This window comes from Zalophus californianus, chromosome 10, assembly GCF_009762305.2.
Source record: "Zalophus californianus isolate mZalCal1 chromosome 10, mZalCal1.pri.v2, whole genome shotgun sequence".
In the NCBI taxonomy this organism is placed as follows: Eukaryota; Metazoa; Chordata; class Mammalia; order Carnivora; family Otariidae; genus Zalophus; species Zalophus californianus.
Genome location: NC_045604.1, coordinates 45,434,094 through 45,461,748, shown reverse-complemented (window position 1 = coordinate 45,461,748; position 27,655 = coordinate 45,434,094). Strand labels below are relative to the sequence as shown.

Genomic DNA, 27,655 nt, shown 5'->3' with positions numbered 1-27,655 from the left:
GGTACTATCCAGGTTTTCAGGCATCTACTGGAAGTCTTGGAACACATCCCCCATGGATAAGAAGGAACTCCTATAGTACAGTTTTCACTGTTTACTAGTTGTGCGTTGTCACCATGGGATTTAAATACTCCCAAGGGAAGCTGCCTTGCAATATTCCCAGTAACACATTATATCTGTGCATCTTATACAGAGGAGAAAGGATAAGGAAGGTCCTAAAGATACACTGGGCTACCTCCATACCTATAAAATTTCCCCAAAGCTCGGTCAAAATAATGATGTTTTTAAACACTTCTCCAAGGACAGCCTATTATTTATTTATAGCATTTAGGAATTGATAAGCTATAGGCAATAAGCAAAATTAAAAGTAAAATGGAAGAGATTTTTCAGTTAACCCATTTTAGGAATCCATGGACATTTCAAAAACTCCTATTGGCATCTTCAGTATAAGTATGATCATGACTGTAAAAATACCGAAGCAAGAGTTTGGCATAGATGGCCAAGTATCTCCCAATATTTGTTATTCTCCTCTCCTCTCTAGTTGTACAATCTCTTGAGTTTAAGACGGGCTCATGGCTGCCCAATTAGAGATAAAAAAACAAAAACAAAAACAAAAACAAAAAACACCTCAGCCCTTCTTGTAGCTAGGTGTGACCAATTGATTAATTCCTTTCCAATGAGATGTGAGTATAGGTGACGTATGCACCTTCCTGGTCACATCTTTTACAAAGAAAATTGCTCCTCTTCCTCTCTCCCATTCCTCTTCAGCCCAGCTGGAAGGTCTATGTGATGCTGGTGAACCAGCTTCTACCATAGAGGAGCCTACCAGGGGATGGGATAGCAAACTGCTCCCGGATGACGTCATGGAGTAGAATTGCCCATCCATCCTGAATCACCCACCCGCTTCTGAATGTTATCTGGAAGAGAAACTACTTTCTATTTTGTATAAATCATTGTATGTGGGAATCTCTTTCTTGCAGGACTTTGGCTTATACCTTAACTCATAAAAGGGTTTAGCATCATCCTCACTATCATTTGTACTATGTTCAAAACTTTTGTCTATTACTTTTAACCATCTTTATATATGAGAATATCTCCTTGAAAGACACAGGGACTTGTTTGTTTGTTTTTTTTAACCTACAGAAAAAGCTCTATGACTACTTCCTTGGGAGGATTGTTAGTTTAAATGATACAATGTAGTATTTATGAAATACTACAATGTAGTATTTATGAAATCTTCGTAAACTTAAAAGGTTTGCAAGTAAAAAGTCATTATGTTAATCTCAGGGTAGCAATCCATGATCATGTAGGGTTAATGATATTTCTGCAAACATTTTAGCCAGCTAATGTAGCCCACCCTCTAGGTGACATAATCCAGTCAACATGTATATGCTTCCAGAATAATTTTTTTTTTTGAGCACTGTAATAAGATAGCAGTAGGAGGGATACTGAAGTATACAAAGACATAGATCTATTTAGTTACCCCTTGGAAGTGGCTGCTTACTTTACCTGTGTATAAAGCTGGTTCTAGTTATTTGGGAGACTGATTCAGTTCATCACTTAAAAGAGACTATAAAATGACCTAATAAAGTGCCACTGTCTAATTGTACATGTCTTTCATTTGTTGATGTAAAGGCAAACCTAATTAAATCTGCCACTGGCATAGAATGTGATTAATTTTCTTCACTCCTCTCAAATTATTTAATGGACTTAATTTTTCTGTAAACATTTACTGAATATTCACTGCAACAGAATCACCTTAAGGGAATTTGCAAGTAAGATAAGGACCTTTCAGTCCTTATGTCTTTTGACCGTTCTGCAACAGGGGCACCATTGGCTACTCCTTCCTTCCAACTTCATCCTTTGACTTGAGTGACTCATCCCTAGTTTGCTTTTAAACTTTCTGGCTTTCCTTTCTCGGCTGTTCTTCCTCCACTTCTTATTTTGGAGATTGCCAACGATCCTTCCTGAACCTTCTCTTTTTACCTATCATTCTTGGCCTTTCTGGAGTCATGAAACTTATGGAGAAAAACATTCCAGGGGGAGGACTTGTTGCATATAATTATAGGATTACTGAATATAATTATGCATATATTGTATTACTGCTTATAATTATGGACATACTGAAACAACTGGAGGACTCTCAAAGGGTCCTTAGCCCTGAGGTTAAGAACAACTTTTCCATGGCTTTAACTCCCACCCATGGTACTTGATGACACTCTTTTCTATTTAGCCTGGATCTCTCTCTCTCTCTCTTTCTCTATCTCCATCTCCAGACCCACACATCTGGCTGCTTATTGTATTCCTCACTGGGATGTCAAACAGGCACCTTCCACTCAAACTCATCATGCCCCAACTGAACTCATCATCTATCCCCCTTCTCCTCAACTGTCCTTCATCCTATGGTTTCCATTTTGGTGAGTGGCACCACACTCCAATAAATTGTTCAAATCACAAAGAAATAAAAGCATCAATCCAGATTACTACTTCTGAAAAAAATGTTTGTTGAATGACTCAATTAATGAATGAATGGAAGGATGAATCAAGTATGATGAAAACAACAGAGAGTAACTATTGAGAATGATATAATAGAGCTATGTTCAATGTGCACTCAAGTGCTAAAAGCTGGTTTAATTAAGTAGTCTTCAAACAAATTAATATGTACTTATTAAGTACCTGTTAGTACAAGACACTGTGCTGGGCACTGATTTCATTAGGGATTAGACTTTAACAATATTTCCAGGGAAATGAGGAACATGGTTTGTCAGAAAAGAGTAGTCATAGTATTTTAAGTGGGATAAATTTTTACTGAAGTTCAATTAATCTTACTTCATGACCACGAAATGCTAAATTATTATAGCTTCTCTAATTCTCTCTAATTAACAATAGCTCTCTAATTCTTCTCTAATTAATAATAGCTGCTCTTTGTTATGTCTTCAAAGATTTCATCATAGTTTAGACACAGTAGCTATTATAATGGATACTCAAGAAGATGGGACTGTCTTTGGAGTTTCGGGCCATTAAATCGGGCAGCTTTTCTTCCCTGAATTCCCATAGCTCTTTATTTGCTTTTCTCTGATGGCACTTATTTTCATTTTATGATTTGTGTACATATCCTACCTCTTATCAGAGAGATTTTTTTTCCCCCCACAGACTCTGTGCATACTCAATTTTGTGCTTTATATCTGGAAGGAGAAAAGTAAATACTGAGTCAATGAATGTTTTTCAATATCAAAAAAACTCGTTTAAAGGTAAGATCAGGGGCCCCTGGGTGGCTCAGTCAGTTAAGCATCCAACTCTTGATTTCGGTTCAGGTCGTAATTTCAGGGTTGTGAGATCAAGCCCTGTGTTGGGGTCCACACTGGGCATGGAGCCTGCTTGGGATTCTCTCTCTCTCTCCCCCTCTGCCCCTACCCCTGTCCACATTCTCTTTCTCTAAAAAAATAAAGAATAAATTAAAAAAAAATAAAGGTAACATCAAATAAGTCCTATAAGTCAAGTAAATTGTTTTACAAGTGATGTTAAGAAGGTTGTGATGTTTTCCAATATGAGAGAAGCATACTGAAACTTTAAGTAAGTTACAGATTTTTTGGTTTGTACTTTAATGCAGCCAGGAACATGCTAACCCATCTTTTTCTTTTTTTTAAATGGTTTTATGTATTTATTTGAGAGAGAGAGAAAGCACACTCGAGCCAGGGATAGGTGGGGGAGGGGCAGAGGGAGCAGGAGAAATAGACTCCCCACTGAGCAGGGAGCCTGACTTGGCGCTCAGTCCCTGGACCCTGGGATCATGACCTGAGCCAAAGGCAGAGGCTTAACAGACTGAGCCACCCAGCTGCCCCCATGTTAACCCATGTTAGAAGGTAATTTAAGAGGCAAGGTATTGGCTGGTTGAAAGACACCTCCAGGGCCAGACCATGTGGGTTCAGACCTGCCTTTGCCATTCAACAGCTGGGAGGCAGAGGACCCCTTGGTGCCTCACTTCCCCCTCTGGAAAATGAGGATCCTAATAGGACTTACTTTGCAGAATTTTTAAAAGGATAAAAAATAATGTATACACATAAAGCACCCAGAATGGTGTTAGAACTCATTAGACACTAGCCATCATTTCTTACAGTCCTAACAAGAAGAAAGGGGGGGCCGTGATCATTTATTAGATTAGGAAAGAATGGAATTTTCTTCTTTGGAAAATGTGATGTAGACAACATCTCTCCTAATTTCCCAGCTCAAAACATTCCCATGACTCCCACCTTGTCCATGACACCACAAAGGCCTGGAAGGTATTTTTCAAGATGTAGGTAAGAGCCAAAACACATTTTATAATAAATCAAACAGGTGAAAGTTTCACACAAATTGTATTTTATCCTTTTTAGTGTTCCCTACTCAAAAGACTCATCTGCCTTCCTAGACCACGGCAACAGATTTTACCATGTGGTTGTATCCTTCTCCCAACCTCCCCACCCTGTCCCCAGTAAAAAGCTTTCTAGGACTTAAAGAAAAAGACTGTATCTAACCAAATCTAAGGCACAATGCAAGGAATTGACCAGAAAATTCCCGGTTGTCTAGGTGGACTTGTTGGTCTCCCCAAATGTTCTCACTCTGCCATTGCTGCCAGTTATTACCGAGAACCCACGTTTGGCAAGGCCTCGGGCAATGTCAGATGTGGGAGGAGAGGGTGACTGCAGCTTAAGCTTGGCGCAGAAGCTCCAGAGAATCGTTAAATTTCAGAGAAAGGGCCATGCAAAACATCAGAATAAGAGCCTCTGATAGTCAGCCCGGTCATGGGATGACGAGTGACAGACGGCGGCTTTGCCTCACATGAGAACAGTTCTTAGTCCTGGAAGCCTGCTCATTAACTGGGTCACAGGACTATGTGTCTCTGCCATGGTGAACCTTCATACAAGAAAAGGCCAGCCTTTCTCAGCCCACATCCGCTGGCAGCTGTCTTTATCATTTCAGGAAAAGGTCATGGTAGTGATAAGGGATTTGGGTTTTGCCTGAAAAAGGAACGCTCTTTGAGTATGTTTTCTGTGCGTCCTAGAGAAGTGCTTTTCAGTTCCCACAACTGACTGGTAAATTTAACTCCACACCAAAGGTGTGATTTTTATATTATACCCAAAGTGGTAAAATTTAGGTGCAAAAATTGTTTATTCCCTTAATGTTCCAGAGTAAGTATAAATGGAAACAAGACACAACAGACAGACACCAAATTTAGTCAGTATGAATATCCTCGGGCAAACATGGTTGGACATATATTTCCATATTGGTCTTGTTCTTCTTCCTATAACTTCCATTGCATGCTATAATCAATTACTTTAGTCTGTCCAATTTCTTGGTGACTCATTATTACATTTTTCTTAGTAAAGGAGGAGACTTGTATTTCCCGTTAGCAGGACTTTCTTTTCCTGAATTTGTGCCACCTAATGATACTGTTTTTTCTTCCTTTTATTCAAAATAGTGTGGTGGGGCAAGAAGAAGCCAGGCCAGAACTTTCTGTGGTGTGGTGTTCATAGACCTGTTAGTATCTGACAGAGGTCGGGGATGAGGTCCTTGGACTTTGGAGGTGATAGAATGTAGTTTGGGTGATCATATAATATATTGTTTAAATTGGGACATTTTTGAAAATGAAAGGGGGCACTATTCAGATAAGACAACAGGAGAGTGTAAATCAAGACTGTCACAGGCAAGGGCGCCTGGGTGGCTCAGTTGGTTAAGTGATTGCCTTCGGCTCAGGTCATGATCCTGGAGTCCCGGGATCAAGTCCTGCATTGGGCTCCCTGCTCAGCAGGGAGTCTGCTTCTCCCTCTGACCCTCTTCCCTCTCGTGCTCTCTATCTCTCATTCTCTCTCTCTCAAATAAATAAATCAAATCTTAAAAAAAAAAACTATCACAGGCAAAACCAGAATTTGTGGTCATCCTACTAGGGTAGAAATGATCTGGACTTCTATCCAAATCTTGACTGTACAATTTTCCTGCTTTGACTTGTGCAGGGTGATACAACCTTCTTTTTCTACATCTGTAAAAGAAGGATAACAATTTTTACACGTTGAGAGTGGGGGAGGTGCCTGACACATTGTATACCCTTTGTAAATATTATCATGATGATGTTTGCCTTGTATACCTTAAAATTCTGCAACGTCGATGGTATGAGATTATAAATGAATTAGGTTAAGTTACCCTAGAGGTGCAGTCAGTTGCCCCAATCAGAATTTCCCACTCTAGGATGACAGTGAGTGATCTCATCAGGATGTAGGTACTACAGGCATATCTTTCCATCTTATCTGAATTCAGACCAAAGATCATGCTATTTAATATAACAAATGTCAAAAATGAGTTTTTCATTGTTGGAATTAGTGGTTTGTTAGTCATCATAATGGACATTAGAACTAGGCTCTCATTGATCGTTGTGTGGACTGGCTAGCATATTTTAGAGGTACTCCCACGCTTGCATGAACATGTTTTAAAGAAGCTGGACCATCGGGGATGGTGCATGGGATGGAGGTCTTCCAGTTGTCTGATGCTTACTGTGAGGATGACAGAATCCTGACTCTGGAATATTGTTCATCTGCCTCCAGTGAACCTTTCATGCAAGGTCATGATTACAGTTCCCAAACAGAAAGAGGCCAGGCACTTCAACAAACTCACAGAGCAGGTGGTAAATGTTACCTGTTTCTGCCTGCTAACAAATGTTTGCTTAATAAATGTCTGTATGTATGACAGAAGTTGGCCTGAGATTTAGTTTAATAATAAAAACTGGTTATGAGGTGTTGAAGAATAGTTCATTTTCATCCCAATTCCTATAGTGGCTGCTATCACTATGTACCAAAAAATAAGCCAGTCATTTTGCATGATTAAAATATTTGCAACAGTTATTTCGCTGTTTTTCACCACTACTGTGATTCTACATCTGGAACTTCTGCCCACTTTGGTTGGCCATCTGGAATGAAAAAAACAAAACAAAGCCAAAAAACCCAAATCGTAGAGAAACTGACTTGCATAGAATGGAAAATGGCATATCCAGGTGTAGAACTCAAATCATGTGATTTGAAGTTCAGTGCTCAAGAGTGGGTACAAAGCAAATGAGTGTGTGTGTGTGTGTGTGTGTGTGTGTGTGTGTGTGCGCGCGCGCGCGCACATACATGCCTGTGCCAGATGAAGAGAAAGAGTAGAAAGGAAAGTGAAATGATATGAGGTGACACAGAGGAAAACCAGACAAAAACATAAGACAATACTGTGGGATGCTCTGGCAACCCAAACAAGTGCTAAAATTAAGTGCAAGCCCCCAAAGAAGGGCTGGGAAGAATCTGAAGTTAGTATTTGCTTAAGAGCTAGTTCTTTTTTAAAAAATATATATATATATTTAATTTATTTATTTGAGAGAGAGAGTGAGAGCATGCTCGCACAAGTTGGGGGAGATGCGGTGGAGGGGTAGGGGGAGGGACAGAGGGAGAAGCAGACTCCTCTCTGAGTGTGGAGCCTGCCTTGGGGCTGGGTCCCAGGACCCTGAGATTATGACCTGAGTCGAAGTCAGATGCTTAACCGACTGAGCCACCCAGGCACCCCAAAAGCTAGTTCTCTAAATAATAATGTCTATTAATCATTAGCAGTGGACTAACAATAGTACATTTCCATGCACAATGCAGATGTGCTTGCCTCATTGCCTGGTGCCATGAAAAAATGTGGTTAGGAGGGTAGTGGTACCTAAAACCACATCTCTCAGTTTTAAGTACAATCATGTGTATTTGAGATTGTATAGTGATTTTAGAACACCACAAGGAAATTGATTTACAAAGAAACGATTTATTCCATTTTTCATCCATGACAAATTTTCCCTTCCCTTGACTTATCACCTAAAATACTAAACACTCTACTTGTAAAAAAAAAAAAAAAAAATCAAGAAACAAAAACACAACAGAGAAAAAGCACAAGAATCTTTCAATAGATTTGGAGAAGAACCAAATAAAGTACTATTTTCAAAGAACTTTAAGCTGGAGAAAAAAGTCAGGAAGTAGCTAATTTTAAATATTTAAGAACTGTCAACATTTATTTCAATGGAAAGCACACCTCTAAGGTTAACAAATGATGACGTTTGACAAATTTGGATCACTCTGTCTGAGGATTATGGGATAAGAGGAAGAAAGCCTGAAAAGACAGTATCAGGTGTGTATAAATTTTCTACATGTGTATCTATATATGCAAATGGAGTTTCTAGAAAGTAAGAATGTCAGATTTGGATAATCAGTAAAATCAGCATCACTATAGAAATAGCTAATTTTTTAAAAAGATTTTATTTATTTGTCAGAGAGAGAGAGAGAGAGAGCACAAGCAGGGGGAGGGGCAGGCAGAGGGAGAAGCAGGCTTCCGGCTGAGCAAGGAGCCCGATGAGGAGCTCGATCCCAGGACCCTGGGATCATGACCTGAGCTGAAGGCAGACACTTAACTGACTGAGCCAGCCAGGTGCCCCAGAAATAGCTAATTTTTAATTCTTGAGCGTCAGAATACTGAGATGCTTTTTGACCTATTCAGCTGGGCCTCTTTCACTTTGATCCTCAATTTCATGTATAATTAAATCAGCCTGTACAATTGAGTATCCTTTAAGTCCCACGGAGATTGGAGGTAAAATGCACCTTGGTGAAAACAAAGTAAAAAACGGAGCTAAGTCACACAAAAAACTGAAAAGATTTCTGACAAGTCGATTCCACCCCTATTAACTTCACATGGCTTACAGACGAGGCCACTTTTAATTTTAAGAGGGGAGAACAGTACCTGGTGTTTGTATGTATGTTTACTCAAAAACACGGACGAAGCTCTACAGCTTACGCAAGGTCTCCGTGGCAGAAACCAGGCATGAATTCTAAAGTTTCTTGAGTTGCAGGTCTAGGAGAGCTACATTTTCGGATGGCGAGCCTGCAGTAGCAGGAGGTGGCCAGGAAGCCAAGGAACGGGACAAGAGTAGAATCATGGTCCTGTGGGAGAAGCTGCACCTACCCGCGAATCCAATGTTCTCAACAATGGCGACTTTTCCTTTTCACTCCATAATGACCAGAATATCAATAGCTACTACTTATTGAGCTCTTTCAAGCTATGCTAAATATTTTACACACATCATCTCACCACTTTCACAATGTCGCTAAGGAGGAAGGTTTTTACAACAATTAAACCATTTACTCCTTTTTTTTTTTTTTAAAGATTTTATTTATTTGAGAGAGAGCACACGCAAGAGAGCATGAGAGAGCAAGAGAGCGGCAGAGTGAGGGGGAGAAGCCCCCTCCCCGCTGAGCAGGGAGTCCAGCATAGCTGATCCCAGGACCTAGGATCATGACCTGAACTGAAGGCAGACGCCAGACCTACTGAGTCACCTAGGCGCAGTGACCATTTAATCCTTCTAAAAAATGCTGGGAGGCAGGTACTATTCTTACTCTCATTTTATAAATGAGGAACTAAGGCACAAAGAAATTCGGTAATTTGCTTAAGATAACATGGCCAGTAAGTAGCAGATCTAGCTCAGAGTCCTGTTCTTGGTCACCTAGTGAAGTCAGCCCCCTTCAAATGTGGAGTGGGGCAGAATTTAACCCCTGTGGCCAGACTAAAATACAAAGTGGGGACTGTGTTGGCAATGCAGAGTGGGGATTTAGGAGAGAGGCCAGGGGCAAGATGCACTTGCTTGGAAAGAGCCATGTGACTTGGCTTTGTTTCTGATACATGGAAGTAAATGGAAAATGGCTACAAAATGAGACACCCAACCATAAGAGCGAGCTTAACACGAAACATGACTCATTGACGCAGGTGCAAAATCTCTTATCTAAGGCAACTGGTGCAGGTGTCACGAAGAGAAGTGAGATAATAATCTGAAACTGAAGTGATTTTTAAGATCTTGAATCATGATTGAGAGGTGGGAAAAGCCCTGGGGACATCTTTAGCAGCAGCGAATCTTCCGTATTTCCCATTCTCTTTCTTGGAATTTGGGTAAGTCCGACAGCCAAGCCTGAAGTCAGCCCACCACATTCACTATCTTCTTCATGAAATTGTCTTTCTAGGGCCTGAAAGTCCCTAGTTGTGAATGTAGAATAAGTACTGTCTGTATTTAATATTTGTAAGATTGGGTTCTCCAGAAGTGTTCTGCAAATTCCACCCACTATCAAATTATGGGAGAAGCAATTTGAAGAATGACAAAACCACTACCCTCAAATTCCACACTAGAGTTTTAGGAGTAATTAGATCTGTTGTACTAAAGAATTCAAGTCATTTAGGGGCAACTGCTCCTGTAATGGTCAGTCTCACACAGCTGCAAGCAGCCTCCTGGGGCTATTACCCAGCAGTGATAGTGAAGGGAAGACCCTCCCTTGTGTTTGTGAATCCACTTGATTCTGACCAGGGCTCCTCCCACTCCCTAAGTCCAGATCCATCCAAGGAAGAAAATAAAAAGAACACCTGGTGAGCATACATATTTACATAAGCTACAAGGTTGTGCAAACAAACTCTTTTAACTGGTAAAAGGGCATTTTATAAATGGCTCTTATTTCTAACCATTTGCTTTGACAACTTTATTTTTTTAATTCAAGTGCAATTAACAGTGTTATATGAGTTTCAGGTATACATTTTAATGATTCAACAATTCCATACATTACTCAGTGCTCATCAAGATTAAGTGTGCTCTAATCCCTTTCACCTATTTTATCCATCCCCCCACCATCCCACCTGTGGTAACCACCAGTTTGTTCTCTATATTTCAGAATCTGGCTTTTTGTTTATCTCTTTTTTTCTTTGTTCGTTTCTTTTGTTTTTTAAATTTCACACGAATGGCATCATATGGTATTTGTCTTTCTCTGACTGACTTATTTCACTTAGTATAATATCCTCTAGATCCATCCATGTTGTTGCAAATGGCAAGATTTCATTCTTTTTTATGGCTGAGTAATATTCCATTATATAGTCACCACATTTTCTTTATCCATTTCTCTATGGATGGACACTTGGGCTTCCATATTTTGGCTATTGTAAATAATGTTGCAATAAACATAGGGGTGCATATATCTTTTTGAATTAGGGTTTTCATTTTCTTTGGATAAATATCCAGTAATAGAATTACTGGATCATTTATTTTTAATTTTTTGAGGAACCTCCATACTGTTTTCCACAGTGACTGCACTACCTTTCATTCCCACCAACAGCTCCTTTCTCTCCCTATCCCTGCCAATACTTATTATTTCCCATCCTTTTTGAGTCTAGCCATTCTGACTGGTATGAGGTGATATCTCACTGTGGTTTTGATTTGCATTTCCCTGATGACTGGTGACATTGAGCACCTCTTCATGTGCCGGTTGGCCATCTGTATGTCTTTTTTGGAAAAATATCTATTCATGGTCTCTGCTCATTTTTAGTTGGATTATTTGGTGTTGAATTGTATAAGTCCTTTATATATTTTGGGCATTAACCCCTTATCAGATACATCAGTTACAAATGTTTCTCCCATTCATTTGGTTGTCTTTTGTTTTGTTGATGGTCTCCTTGGATGGGCAAAAGCTTTTTATTTCTGTAGTGTAGTGATTTCTTACCATTTTTAATGGTCTCTACATATCTAAAATCTTTTCCATATTGTTTAAAGTACTTATCCTTATTCTCCTTAATGCTCTCCACCAGTGTCCCCCGCCCCCCCCCCCCCGTATAACACACCAAGGTTTCTCTTGTCTAACTCCTACATCGTTTTTTATCACTAAGTGTATAGGTTCTAAAAGACCATGTATAGGTTTTCAAATAATGAATGTAAATTGTTCCTAGTGTCCATAAGTAGCCAAGTAGCTAAAAATTTTGATTATTTCCATCATGGGGTTAAAATGGAATCTCTTTTGAAATACACTTTGGGAATATATTTTTCTTTCACTTCCATGGGTTCCACCTGACCTATGGTAAGTTGCAATGCTTTATAGGCCACGCAAGCTTTTCTACTCACAGTTTTGCAGAGATTGGTGACAAATGGACTCAAGCATTGACTAGAAATTGAATTTCAGTAAAGGAGGGGAAAAAAGGCTTATTATGTAGCAAGTCAACAAAAGTATGTTCCGTGGTCTTATCAGACACTTTTTAAATGTAGCGTTAGCTTAAAAACAAATAAATAAGCCAAAGTGGGGGACAGAAAATGCTAACATTAAAAGCCAGAACTTCTTCTTGAGAACATTGTTTGTTAATGATAGTTACTAGTCAATTCTTGACTTCTTTTTTTTTTAAAGATTTAATTATTTATTTGAGAGAGAGAAAGAGAGAGAGCACAAGAGGGGGGAGGGCCAGAGGGAGAAGCAGACTCCCCGCTAAGCAGGGAGTCTGATGCGGGACTTGATCCCGGGACTCCAGGATCATGACCTGGGCCGAAGGCAGATGCTTACGACTGAGCCACCCAGGTGCCCTCAATTCTTGACTTCTTATAAAGGCTTGGAACATCAGGAAGATAAAGGAAACTGAGTTACTACCAATAATCTACTACAAATAATTGACTACATTTCAATAAAACTGAAGGTCATTGGCTATTTTTCTATTTTTTTCTTCTTTTTTAGATTTTATTTATTTGAGAGAGAAACAGAGAGTGCCCAAGCGGGGGGGAGGGTACAGAGGGAGAGGGACAAGCTGATTCCCTGCTGAGTGCAGAGCCCCACATGGTGTGACTTGGGTGGGGGGACAAACTTGGCCTACGCTGGCTGACCAGGGCCAACATGGGCCCCATGTGGCTTGATCCCAGGACCCTGAGATCATGACCTGAGCCAAAGTCAGACACTTAACTGACTGAGCCACCCAGAAACCCCTATTTTTCTATTTTCTTTGTTCCTAGTTTTCAAATACTGGCTGTTGGTATTGACCTTTAGCTTGTCATGTTCTCTATGCCAGCACCAAGAACAATTCATAGCTATTATTTATTTAGCTAACTTCATCCTTAAAGCTGCCAAAGAGGATCCAGGGTGGAACCGATATAGGCTTGCAAGTCCATAAAAAGAATAAAATTAAATGTTGTACAGAAATGACCTCATGTGTTTTCACAGCCTCCATGTAAGTAGATAAAGGGACTACATTAGTCCTTATTTTATAGATAAGGAAACTGAAGGAATAAGGAAACAAGTATATTCAACATTTATTAAGCATCTGTAACAGCAGAGGCACAGTGCGGAGTTTTGGAACATACACATAATTAAGCTGAAGTCTATACCCTCCAAACAGTTACAATCTAGCGGACATGGCTGACTGTGAAAAACATAACCATAAACATAGACTACAATGAAAGAACAGGCGAGGGAATGACTTCTAATAGCTGTAAGCTTTTGAAAGGGTTTTGTAGAGGGGCACCCGGGTGGCTCAGTCATTAAGCATCTGCCTTCGGCTCAGGTCATGATCTCAGGGTCCTGGGATCGAGCCCTGCATCGGGCTCCCTGCTCGGCGGGAAGCCTGCTTCTCCCTCTCCCACTCCCCCTGCTTGTGTTCCCTCTCTCACTGTGTCTCTCTCTGTCATATAAATAAATAAAATCTTTTTTTTTTTAAAGAAAGCGTTTTGTAGAGATGGAATCTGAGCCAAGATTTAATGGGTAGAGTGTTCTCCAGACAAAGCTGGTGGGATAGCAGAGGTAAGAGCAAAGGCATAGAAAGGTAGGGCACGTGAATTTGTTAGTTATCCCATGAGTCTGAGGGCAGGGCAGGGTAGAAAGGAGATGACATGTTCAGAAGGTCTGCAGATGTCCTTAATGCCAACTCTGGTAACAATGGGGTGAAAAGTAGGGTGGCAGGGAGATAATTGGGAGACAACTGCAATGGTTCAGGAAAGAGGTAATGAGGCTGAGCAGAAGTAGGAGTGACAGCAGGTAGAGATAGCAGAAGTAAAATCTATATAATTTGGCCACTGAGTGGGTGTGGACCATGAAGGAGGAGGAAGAGTTGAAGATGATTCTAACGCATTAATTTGAACCAGTGAACATACTACATTTGAGCTACCTTGGGCCAGAGAGAAGAAAATTTCTATTAGGAAGGTGGAAATGGGGGTCTAGAGATCAGGACAGATACGGATTTAGAAATCGACCACAGGCATATGATGGCTGAATCCATATGAGTGGAAGAAATCACCAAAGAATAATGTACAAAGAGAAAAAGAGACAAAAAGAAAACCTTAAAATGTAGGGAACACCAGCGTTTTAAGAATGAGTAGAGTGGGGAGTGAAGGAAGAGTCCTTGGTGTCACATGAACGGTCGGTCTGAGAGGGAAGCGGATGATGCAAGGTGATAGAAATCAAGGAAGAAAAGTTTCCAGAAATAGAGCTGAACGATGCTGAGAGGATCAGTAGGCGATTTCCTGTGGTCACAGAGATCACATCTGCACCTAAACTCCGCAACTACCTACCGAATTATCACACACACACACAAACGTGTTTTTTTTTTTTTTCAAGAGGAACTTACTCCTTATTTTACCAATAGTTAATGTGGGACTCAATGATCAAAATAAATCGCAAGTTCCAATTTTCTTCAATAATTTTTCTTTGCAGCTCACTCTACTCTCCTTACATTGAGCTTTTTAGAGAACTATTATTAATCAAGTACGTGTCCTCTTTAATCCTTGCGGATGCGGTTACATGCAAGGACTCCTGAGTCATAGACGCTGGTTGGGCATCTAATGCCAGCAGTGTAACGAGGACTTGTTACCCAACCTCTTCAGCGTCGGTTTCCTCATTTGCAAAGTGGGAATGACGGTACTTACTTCTTAAGAGTTGAGAAGTGTGCAGGAGAGAACGCAAGTAAAACTCTTAGCACATTAAGTCAAAGGTCAAGTCATTTTTGCTGTTACCGTTCTGTAATCTCCCCGAGAGAAGACAACCCCAACACTAGTCCCTAAAGCGTGTAGCACCGAACTGGGGACGTGTGAGCCTCATTTTGCCAGCCCTCGGGGGAGCGTCAAGCGCAGGAAGAGGGATAAATAGTTGACAGCTTCCCCAGGACTCTGTAGCTGACAGTCCCGGTGCAAGGACTGGCTGCAAGACGCAGCGGAAAGCGGGATCTCCGGCACCGCCCGTGACCCTCAGACGACCACACGTCCCAGGGTGCAGCGCGCCCACCCTGAGTGGAAATTTAGCCAGGCTGAGTCGGATTGCGAGCCCGCCGGGGGAAGCAGTGCACGCTGGGACTTGTAGTCTTCGGGTCGCAAGTTCACGGGTCGGAGGCGGGCCGAAGCCAGAGGTCCCTCCCCAGTCCCGCCTTTTGTCCACGTCTCACTTCTCTCGACCAATGCCCTCTCCTTTCCCCGGAGCCAGCCCCTCTCCGATCCTGTCCCCATTGGTCCTGAGCCTCAACGCCTTGGGCCCTACCCGGAAGTAGCGTTGGGGGAGGCGGTTTCCTAGACTACGACACCGGAAAGCTGGGGGAGGTGCTCGGGGCCGCTGAGGGCGGAGGGCGGTGGCAGCGCTGGCGCTGGAGACCGGCTCGGTGGTTTCGGGAAGCAGATCGGCGACGGCTGCCGCTCGCGTAGCTCCGCATCCCGCCCTCGGCACGGCTCGCAGCCCCCTTGCCACCGGCGTCCGACAATGTGTCCCACCGGCCCGGCGTAGCCGCTGCGCGTGCGCGGAACCGTGGGGCCATGAGCGAAGCCGGCGGCGGCCGGGGCTGTGGGTCCTCGGTCCCCCAGCGAGCGCCATGGAGCCTGGTGGCGGCGACGGCCGCGTTCTGCCTGGTGTCGGCCACGTCCGTGTGGACGGCGGGTGCCGCGCCCATGAGTAGGGAGGAGAGACAGAAGCTTGGGTAAGGGTGCTTGGCAGCCTCGGGTGGGTTTCCTCAGGGGTCGGACCACAGGCGAGGTGCCTGTCATTGCGACCCGGGCGCGCAGTGGCCTCTCCTGTCGCGATTGGGATGGCTGTTGCCCCACGAGGACCCTGACGGGGAGGACAGAGTCCGGGAAGGTGGGGGCCGTCGCCTGCAGTGCGACCTCGAGGGACTGTCGGGGTGCCGCCTGGGCCGTCGGTGACATGTGCAGGCTCCTTGAGGCCGTCCGCCGTGTGTCAACGCAGCTGCCATGTCAGTGGCCCGTGAAGGGGGCTACAGCCCGTGCTACTACAAGTCAGAGTCCTGCGATTGTCTTTAGTGGGAGACACGGTTAGATTTCTTGCACTAGTGAGTTCCTAGCTGGGAAAATGTTGGCTGATCTCACAGTAGTTAAGGAAATAGTCTTTACACCTGTTACGGAAAAGGGGGCGTTCATTGGAATTTGAACTTTACACATTTACCATTTCCTTGCAATGTTTTCTTGCGCTGCATTTTCTAATAGAACAGTATTTAATGGTATTATTCAGAAGCCTCAAGTATACCTGTTCACTTTACTCAAAGTTTTATCAATTTTGAAAGTGTCGTAAAATTATCACTTATATTTACAGCATTTAATTGGGAGTTAATATTCCTAATATATGCTAGGTCCCACAAATGAATAAGAAAAAAGCCAAGAACCAGTAAGAAAATGAGCAAAGAGCATGAAGAGTTAATTCACTCAAGAGGAAATGCAAATGGTCAATAAACATGAAAAGTTACTCAACCTCTTAAATGTGAGAGATGCAGATTAAAACAATGAGATAGCTGTTTTTGCCATCAGATTAATAAGTACAGGGGCGCCTGGCTGGTTCAGTCAGTAGAGCCTGTGACTCTTGATCTCAGGGTTGTAAATTCGAGCCCCACGTTGGGTGTAGAGATGACTTAAAAATAAAATCTTAAAAAAAGATTAGTAAGTACAAAACACAGAGTACTGACTAGTCGAAGTGTGAGAAAAGACTTGGTGGGAGTGTAAATTGCTGTAACTTATTGACAGTATCTCCTACAATTTAAATTGTGTGTACTCTTTGATTCATTAATCCCGTCTCAGGGAATCAATCCTACAGAAATACAAGCGCTATTGATGTAGAGATAGGTGTACAAGGATGTGCATTTTCTTTTTTTTTTTTTTTTAGGATGTGCATTTTGAAAGAATGGAACTGTTCCTTGGAGCATCCGTATTGTGGAATAATATTCAGACATTAGGGAGGAGGTAGATCATTGGAAGGCTATCCAGGATACATTCCCAAGACAAAAAAAAAAATGCAAGTTGTAGAATAATATGTTTAGTGCCATTCCATGTTCTCTCTCTCTCTCTTTTTTAAGATTTTTATTTGAGAGAGAGAGCCAGTGAGAGAGAGCATGAGCAGGGAGAAGGGCAGAGGGAGTGGCAGGCTCCCTGCTGATCAGGGAGTGAGATGTGGGGCTGGATCCTAGGACTCCCGGATCATGACCTGAGCCGAAGGCAGACACTTAGCCCACTGAGCCACCCAGGTGCCCCACCATCCCATGTTCTTTTTTTTTTTAAGATTTTATGTATTTATTTGACAGAGAGAGACACACACAGAGAAAGGGAACACAAACAGGGGGAGTGGAGAGGGAGAAGCCGGCTTCCCGCGGAGCAGGGAGTGATGCGGGGCTCCATCCCAGGACCCTGGGATCATGACCTGAGCCGAAGGCAGACACTTAACGACTGAGCCACCCAGGCACCCCATCCCTGAGCCACCCAGGCACCCCATCCCATGTTCTTTTAAAAGCAGAAAAGAAATTGTCTAAGTTCAGAAAAACATGGAAAGATGATTACCCCTGGGTTAGGATGGAGGTGAGATGGAACCATCAGGTTTTATTTCATATACTTCCTTATGTTTAAATTATTGCAAGAGGATTGTATTAGTTTTTAAATAATGTAACAATAAAAGATGCCTGATGGAAAAAAAATCAGCTACCCAAAGAAAATTATCAGTAAACTCTTAATAAGTATCTTAAATTTTCTCTATGAATTCAATGTGTCATTGATAACCGTTTTAATGAATGCTCTGCTCTGTGCCAGGCACTTTACACACTTTACTCTCTAATCCTCCCTGTTAATGAGGTGGAGGTGATCTCCATTAAGCAGGTGAGGAAATTGAAACTCAAGGTCAACTTGTTCAAACTCAGAGCTAGTAAATGATGGAGTCAGTATTCAAAACCAGGTCTGTATGACCTCAGAGCTGATGTTCTCTCCGCTATGTTGCACTTCTTCAGACTTGGAAAGAGAAGCTTCAAGTCTGTTAAGGATAGAAAGTATCTTATTTGACTACCACTCCTCTTTTTTTTTTTAATTTTTTTAAAAACGATTTTATTTATTTGAGAGAGAGAATGAGAGATAGAGAGCACTAGAGGGAAGAGGGTCAGAGGGAGAAGCAGACTCCCCACTGAGCAGGGAGCCCTATGTGGGACTCGATCCCGGGACTCCAGGATCATGACCTGAGCCGAAGGCAGTCGCTTAACCAACTGAGCCACCCAGGCGCCCTCCTCTTTTTTTTTATTAAAAATTTTTATTTGAAGAAAAGTCATTAGTTAAGTCATTTTTGACTAAAATTAATTTTTAACTGGAAAAGTTCAACCAGAGTGGCTTGAACTGTCAGTTTAAATTTTGAGAGTAAGAGTCTGGAGCTATAAACCACAAATACACAATTGCTTGCTGGTTTCCCCTTTAGAAATTTTCGGGAAACTGAGTTAGGTTTACCTGTGCAATTTTTTTAAAAGCCCAAATAATGATTTATGATAAAAAGCCTAAAATGCCCCATCCCTTTTCCTATCCCCCCAAACCAAACTGATGATAAAGACTGGAATTATCACAAGTTGTGAGCAGTTGCTCAGTTGCTTGCAGTTTATAGTTTATGGAATTTTTTACTTGGTCATATGTAGTCTTACTCTTCTTGGATTACATTTTTTGTCTTTGTGGTTTAAATGTTACAGCAGTTGTTAATGTTATCTTTTCATTTTAAAAAAAAAGTATAAAGCCATCCAATTTCTGTAGGACATTGACAGGCAATGTAGTTTTAGAAAAAGCTGACTTATAAAAATTATTTTAAGATAATTAAAAAGACAATTTTTGAACTATGGATCTGATTTCCAGTACATTTCTGTTCACTTGCTGAATAGAAATAAAACTTCACAGAGACATTTTTTTCTGTTTAATAGAGTAAGCTACCATTCTGTATTCAAGTATGACTGTGAGGACTTACATGTTTAACTAGGAGAGAGAGTGTTCAACTGGATATTAAATATCTCCACTTTGAAGTATGTGTTACGATATTTGATGGTCATATGCTACAAAAGTGTAAGGTTTGGAAAATTATGTGTCCTCATATGCAATTGTGATTTATTCATAATGATGAAAATTGAATGCTTATGAAGTTTGGGTTAACAAGTTAAAGCTTATGTTATCTGTAATGCGCATGTCTAGGCACTGCCATTACCAGTTAGAGGAATTCCTATTTCTTGGCAATAATCTTGTGTTGATTCCATTTCAGTGAAAGGAAAAAGAATTTCCATATTCCATTTATTGATATCAGTGCTTGAAAAAATTTTAACATTGTTTTTGGTTGTTCATTAGCTAATAGGAGAGATCTTTATCATCTGCAATTTTAATAAATGTGTGGAAGATTTCTTTAAGATACTTTATAGTTTTCTGAGATAACTTGATCCATAGTCTATCATATATGTACATATATAAAGAATCAGTGTTTTAGCAAAGTGACAAGATCTTGTTTATAATGATTATTTTTAAATGATTATTCATAAAAAGTGTGTCAGGACTTTATTCAGTATACAAGTTTGAATGTAGTTGATTTTGCTGGTCATTATAGCCAGGATCTGGAAATTAGTTCTTTTCTGTATGCTAGCTTTATTATTACCAGTATTTCATCATCCATGATTACGGTTTTTAAAATGACAATTGCAATCAGTATAACAGGACGTAAAATAAAATTATACCCAGCCATTTTCTCTAACACTTTCTTCAATTCTTGCTATTAGTGACTGGAACTTTGGGAACAATAGTAAGTGTTAATAGAAGATTGTTGAACTATTTTTCCCTTGCTAATTATTGAGATATTTGGCCTTGTCTAACCATAACATTAACTTTGTAGTTTTTCGTGTAGTCCTCAAGCCCCAAACTTGAGAGTGTTGAACTGAAAGACCGATTTGTTGGTCCAGACAATACAGATTTTGACTTAGTAAATCTGGTGTGGGGATCAGAAATCTCCATTTTAAATAGTCATCTTGGGGATTTTAAGAAACAGATAACCAAAACACACAAATCTCTTCTCATTTTAGAGATGAATATTACTTATTTGACTTCTGACAGTTTTTTAAAGAAGAGAGTACATCATAAAATCAAAATGGTATCTTTTGAAAGTGTGAACAAACATTAATAAATGTATATTAAACTAAGCATTAGTGATTTGATTTAAAATGAAAGATAGAAGCTTGTTAGAGTGCTGTTATTTCATACCATTACATACCCACCCTTCTCTTGATAGAATATATAGTATAAGCAATAAACAGTAACAATAATTACTTCTTTTGGGAGTCTCCAGCTATATTCTTCCTTTTAAGACAGATATGTTGAATAATTTTATTAAGAGATAATTGTTTTTCAGCATCAGATTTCCTTCTCTCTGCATGGCATGCATCATTTATCAATTTTCTTGGGAAACATAAGGTGAATTTTACATAGATTGCTAGGAATAGTAAAAGTTTGGCCCAGCGCTATGTGGTTCATGAAAGCTTGTCTAACACTGGTGTAATTCTTGAGTCTGTCTATGTCTTTTCTAACTAATTTTTTCTTTTTTTTTATTGGTGTATGTTTATGAAGGAGCATTAACTTTTTTAGAAAAATAAATAGAATGTTCTTAACTTTTTTCCATTTCTGCTCTTTTAAAATTAGGAATCAAGTACTGGAGATGTTTGATCATGCTTATGGTAACTATATGGTAAGTAGAAGGCTTATCTTTACACATCATTTATGTGAGCGGATTATTATATAAACATAGTCAGCTGCAGATTTTGAAACCTGAATTAATAGCACATTTTTTTTTAACGGAATTTTTTAGAAAAACAGCGCAAGCGTAAGCTAACAGAGTGTTTCTGGTAATTGGTTCTTAGAGGAGTTTATTGGATAGCTACGAAATTGCTTTAGATTATGAAACTTGGTATTTAAGTATCTTTCCTTTGATGCTATCAGCAATGTGAGTGATTTATATAGCTAGATATTGTGGATGTACATGAATAAGATGTCTCCAGCCTTTGGGGAAATGCTCTTAATTAAAAATACTGTTTATAATATTGCTTTATATATTCTACAAAGAAAACCATTGCTGAAAAGAGACAAAATATGACCTAGTTTCTGTCCAAGTTATGTCTTCATAGTGGGCTTTGATTTGAATATATTCTGCTTTCTAGATACACTGATCTGTATTGTTTTAAAATGTCTTAATGTTCACTTGGGATGAAATAGCACCTTCAATTTTGCAAGATGAGAAAGTTACGGAGATCTCTTGCTCAACAGTGAATATACTTAATGCTGCTGAACTTAAAAATGTTAAAAATGGTAAATTTTATGTTACATGTTTTTTACCACAATTAAAAATTTAATCCCCCCATAGTACAGGGAGCCACTTAGGGGATGGTAGGGCTGGGGGGGTTGTAGCTGCCACCTGTTTCTCCCTGCCTCATGCCCCTTAATAAAATGACCTTAGACTCCAGGAAAAAAAGGTTGAATTTCTAAAAAGGTGAACTAGCAGCAAATTTTAGAGTTCAAAGAAAATTTTCTGTGTAAATTTCTGTAATTTTGAAAAGAGTAATCAAATTATTTTGAGAATTCTTATGAATTTTATACGTTTTTACATTTTAAAATCTGTTTTTAGTTTTTTACATTTTAAAATGTTTTTACATTTTAAAATATGTCAGCAGATTTTCTTTTATGATGAAAGCCTATAAAATATAGTTGGGAAGAGTTTAGCAGAGAACTAACTTTAATTGATTCTGCTTTAAGTATATTTCAACTGATTCTGTGAATCCATTTTTCATTATATATTACCCAAATATCTTCATATATTAACATCTTTATAAACATCTAAGTGTACACACTTTATGTGTTCTTTTACTGTTTTTTTTTTTTGAGATTTTTAAAAAAAATTTTATTTGACACAGAAGGGAGCAAGCAAGAGAATGCAGGTTGTGGGGAGGGGCAAAGGGAGAGGGAGAAGCAGACTCCCTGCTGAGCAGGGAACCTGACTCCACTCAGGGCTCAATCCCAGGACCCTGAGATCATGACCTGAGCTGAAGGCAGATGCTTAACCAACTGTGCCACTGTGCCCCTTAAAATTTCATTTTTAATGTATTCATTTTGTAATTGATAAAATTATTTATCTCTGGTTGGTTAATTCCATTTGGGCCAAGCATAACTGAACAGATCTAGGCTAATAGTTTTGTGGTGGCCACGTGGATCCATGCTATACCCTCAAACCTGAGCCATCTCATAAATGCATACTTTTGCTTCCAAAGTTGAATAAAAGGTAAATAACTGGATCAGTTCAGTATATTTCACTGTAAATAGGATCCTCTCTTTATAAAGCACAGTATCTTAATTAATTAATTAATTTTAAAAAGATTTTATTTATTCATTTGGGGCGGGGAGGGACAAAGGGAGACAGAGAAACAGACTCCCTGCCGAGCAGGGAGTCCGATGTCAGGCTCCATCACCCATCTGCAATCCACTGCAGTACATATTTTTAAATGTTCAACTATTTTACAACACAAGTGACTCTTGCAATGTACTTGTGCTATGCTCAGTATGTGAAGATTGTAACCCAAAATATAGTCTGGAATTCTCACTTCCCTTTTTCAAGTTCGGAACTAACCTGAAACAGTTCTAAAATATTAAGCAGAAACCAGGTGCTCTGTATTTGTCATTTGAAGTCACTTGAAAAATTTTTTCCGGTTACTATACTCAGAAACAGTATTAGCTTGCTGTAGAACAGAAGTGTATAGGTTTTGGAGTTAGATGGGTTTGAGTTCAAATTCTGTCTTGTTTATTTAATAGCTTGGACCCTAAAGAGATCATTTAACCCCTTTGAGCACTATCTTATGTAAAATGGACATAATTGTAAAGGGCTGTTGTAGCTTGTAAGATTGTTGAGAACAGGGATCATTTTATTTATTTTACTTTTTATTTTTAAAAGATTTTATTTATTTGTCAGAGAGAGCACAAGCAGGGGGAGCAGCAGGCAGAGGGAGAAGCAAGCTTCCTGCTGAGCAAGGAGCCCATTGTGGGATGGACTGGATCCCAGGACCCTGAGATCATGACCTGAGCTGAAGGCAGACGCTTAACTGACTGAGCCACCCAGGCGTCTCGAGAACAGGGATCATTTTATTTAATTTTTAATAAATTCATCTTTTATATGTCTTGTGCCTGAAATCATGCCTGGTACACACACACTTATTAAATGTTTTTAAAGAGGGGCACCCAGGTGGCTCAGTTGGTTAAGCGTCCGACTCTTGATTTCAACTCAGGTCATGAGATCAAGCCCTGCATGGGGCTTCGTGCTGAGTGTGGGGTCTGCTTAAGATTCTTTCTCTCCCCTTCTGTCTCTACCTCTCCCCCTGCTTGTGCTCTCTCTCTTTCTCTCTGTCTCTTGAAATAAATAAAATCTTTAAAAAAAATAAATTTTTTTAAAAGAACTGAATTGAATTCTTGTGAAGATGTAATCAAATAGTGATTTTTTTTTGCATTTGATTATTATGATATATTATTGCCTGTTAAATTCAAAGAAACCATCTAACAAACTTCATGAAAGATACAAGTTTATGGTGAGTTTTGGGATCTGTAAGTCTGCTTCTTTTCTTGTAGTCGGTTGCCTACTATGCTGAAATGTAAATACCTGGCACATGGTGGGCTTTTAATAAGTGTTGAAAGCTTTTAATTTCTCACTAGTCCTTCTAAATATTACTCTCCATTCTAGTGTACATTTAGAGCGATTCCTTTTAACTTTCTTGGTTCCTAGGAGAACAGTGGTTTTCCAAAGATGGCAATATAATATTAAGAGCAAGCAAGAAGTCTGGAAATGGAACAGGACACCCTGAGCTAGCTGTGCCACCTACCCCCTGGGTTGCAATGAGAAAGTTACCTAATCTCCCTGAACCTGTTTCATCTCTCGAAAATGGTTTGCCTGCCCCACACTGCTGTTGTAAGGATTGAACAAGTTAATATAATTCAAGTGTGTGGAACTAGTGTCCAGCAAATAGGAAGCACTATATAAGAGTTTACTGCTGCTGTCATTATCCATTTTCTGCCTGAGATTGAAATTGCCCTCCTAAGCTTCATCTAGGCTCTTAACTCAGAACTCGTTCCTTGGATTGTACATACAACTTCTTTAAAACACATTTTTTCTGTTCTAGGCATGTACCCTTTGAGCTTATTTTTTCACCTTACCTTTTTGTTTTTGATTCTCCAAGTTCTGTAAATGCTATCTTTTTTAAGATTTTATTTATTTATTTGACAGAGAGAGAGACAGCGAGAGAGGGAACACAAGCAGGGGGAGTGGGAGAAGGAGAAGCAGGCTTCCCGCCGAGCCGGGAGCCCGATGTGGGGCTCAATCCCAGGACCCTGGGATCATGACCTGAACGGAAGGCAGAGGCTTAACGACTGAGCCACCCAGGTGCCCCAGTGCTATTTTTCAATAACAATGCCCTGCCAGCTTTAGGTAGGGCACTCCAACACTGCCATCCTTTGTTATATCCAGGAATTTTCTGGTTTTATCAATTAATTGGCTTAAATATTAACATTATAACAACTATGCTTGACAGATCTCTGGCCTTGATCAGACTGCAACTTATCCACAGAGCAGAGAGAGGGGCAGAGGGAGAAGCAGGCTCCCTGCTGAGCAAGGAGCCCGATGCAGGGCTTGATCCCAGGACCCTGGGATCATGACCTGAGCTGAAGGCAGATGCTTAACAGACTGAGCCACCCAGGCACCCCCAGAACTACTTTCTGATGAACAATCAAAAAGAAAACATTAGGTACAGAGTTTCAAATGGGGAATATGAAAATGTTCTGGAGATCGTTGGTAATGGTTACCCAACATGGTGAATATACTGAATGCCAGAGAAATGTTCACTTAAAAATGGTTAAAATGGTAAATTTTATTATATATATTTATATACATATTTTTTACCACACTAAAAAATGTTCAAAGAAAGTAACCTTAGGGAGAAAAAGGTATTCTAAGAAAAATTACAGAAATCTAGAAATCTATAAGGACGTTACATTTTCCCTTGGTTTGAATAAGGACCAATCTACTGTTTCTTTGAACTGTGCTCTCACAAAATCAAGCTTGAAAGTGGGTATTAGGTACGATTCTACTAGGTAAAAGAAACTGTGCTTACCAACTCTTTTAAAGTTTATTTGTAATGTTTAACGCTCTACCTTAACAGTTTTTGCTTATAACAGTTTGAGTTGTTTACAGTAACAGGAAAAACACAGGGAGACAAATATCAGGTCAGGAAGCAAAGATCCAAAACAGTTCTGCATTTGGTGGCCTCAATACATGTCATTTTGTCATCTAAATTAATCTGCAAAGTAACCTCAGCACAAATACTAAAAACATACTAACAGAAGCGCTAAAGTGGCTATGGTCTGAGGTTAAATAAGGCCACACAAGAATTGCCAAAACAAACATCTAATTTCATATTATTTGAGGGAAAAAGAAAGCCATTTCTGCTCATGCTGTCTGTCACTCTTTTTCTTTCTCTCAAATAAAATCTTTTTTTAAAGTAATTCTGTAAATAAAATACTTAAAAAGTGGTACTGATGGCTGGGAGGAGGGAAGTTATAAATTTATATGTGTCTTTTTTTGTGTGGATGAGTGTGGGACTACCTTTTCTTAACCAGTGTTCCTTGGTGTGTACTTTTAGAGCATCCTAAAACTTTGCCAAAATGACAAAAATTCTGTAGTATCCTCTTGTAATATTTTATTATCACATTTTGATACTCTGTTTAAGATTTTAACTCAGTAGAACAAAGTTTTTCTGTTTAATTAGGTATAGCTTATTGACAAAGACTTTTTTTTAAGATTTTATTTATTTATTTGACAGAGAGAGAGATGGAGAAAGCAGGAACACAAACAGGGGGAGTGGAAGAGGGAGAAGCAGGCTTCCTGCCAAGCAGGGAGCCTGATGTGGGGCTTGATCCCAGGACCCTGGGATCATGACCTGAGCCGAAGGCAGACGCTTAATGACTGAGCCACCCAGGCGCCCCTTGACAAAGAAATTTTTAATTTTAAGTGCACGATTCTGAATTTTGACAGTGTTTCCATTTGTTTAACTACCACCACAGTCATGACATGCTTTTCCATCAAAATGCTTCCTCATGCTCCGTAGCAGTCAGTTCCTTTTCTCTACCTCTGACCCCTGGCAACCATTGTAAACTGCTTTTGGCACTATAGTTTTTCCTTTTTAGGATTTCATATAAATGGCATCATACAGTATATAGTCTTTTTTGATTCAGATTCTTATGTTTAACATGATGGTTTTGAGATTTTAGCCATGTTGTTGGATATATTGTAGTTCCTATATATTGCTTAGTAGTATTCAGTTGATTTGATAGAACACAATTTATTTATCCATTTGCCAATTGGTAAGTATTTGGCTTGTTTCTGGTCTTTGGCTATTATTAAAAAGACTGCTGTGAAAATTTGCTGTGAATGCAGATTTTTACATGGACATACATTTTCATGTATTTCCTAACTAAGAATGGGATTGTTAGGTTATATGGGAAGGATAAGTTTAACTTTATGATAAACTGCAAAACTTCCCTGAAGTGTCTGTAACATTTTGTATTCCACACCAGCAATGTATAAGAGTTTCAGTTATGCCACATCTTCTCCAGTACTTGGTATTTTTGGTCTTTTTAATTTTAGCTATTCTAATGGATATATAATGGCATTTTGTTGTGACTTTAATTCGACTTTCCCAATAACCAGTGATGTTGAAAATCTTTCTGTGTGCTTAGTATATCTTCTTTTTAGTGAAGCCTACTCAAATCTCTTGTCTATTTTAAAATCAGGTCATTTGTCCTCTTATTGCTGAGTCATAAGAGTTATATATTCTGGATATCAGTCCTTAATCACATATATCCCATATCACAGGGATTTTCTCCCTATCTGTGCTTTGCCTTTTAATTTTCTTAACAGTGTCTTTTGAAGGCAAATGTTTTAAACTGTGATCAAATCCAATTTATTCTTTTTTATGATTCCTATCTTTTATATACTACCTAAAAAATATTTCCCTAGCCCAGGCCACAAATATTTTCTTGTTTTCTTCCAGGTGTTTTATAATCTTAGCCTGTTCATTTAGATCATCACTCATTTTGTGTTAATGTTTATATATAGAATGAGGTAAAGGTTGATTTATATTTTTTTCTATGTGGATACCAACTATTCCAGCAGTCTTTGTTGAAAATATCCTCTTACCACTGAATTACTTTGGTACCTGTGTAAAATTAGTTAACCATCTATGCATGGGTCTGTTTCCAGACTGTATTTTTTTCCCCATTGATCTGAATATCTATATGTATACTATCACACTGGCTTAAGTGTGATATTAAGTTGTGAAATCAGGCAGTGTAAGTCTTTCAGCATTGTTCTTTTTCAAGATTGTTTTTGATATTCTAGGTTCTTTGCATTTCTTTTTTTTTTTTTTTTTTAAGATTTTCTTGGAGAGCGGGTGTGCATACGTGACACACGCACATGTATAGGGTGGAGGGGCACGGGGAGAGGGAGAGGGAGAAGCAGAC

General features: G+C 39.7%; 1 protein-coding gene across 4 annotated transcripts in view; it reads left to right on the top strand.

Annotated features, from left to right (window-relative positions):
• Positions 1 to 15,365: 15,365 nt before the first annotated feature.
• Positions 15,366 to 27,655, top strand: part of EDEM3 (ER degradation enhancing alpha-mannosidase like protein 3) — a 68,846-nt gene continuing 56,556 nt past the window's right edge. For all 4 annotated transcript variants that reach the window (XM_027611161.2, XM_027611159.2, XM_027611160.2 and 1 more), the window contains exons 1-2: positions 15,366 to 15,756; positions 20,750 to 20,795. In XM_027611161.2, coding sequence (XP_027466962.1) covers positions 15,596 to 15,756; positions 20,750 to 20,795 — 207 coding nt within the window. In that variant the 5' untranslated portion in view covers positions 15,366 to 15,595. The remainder of the gene's footprint in view (positions 15,757 to 20,749; positions 20,796 to 27,655) is intronic.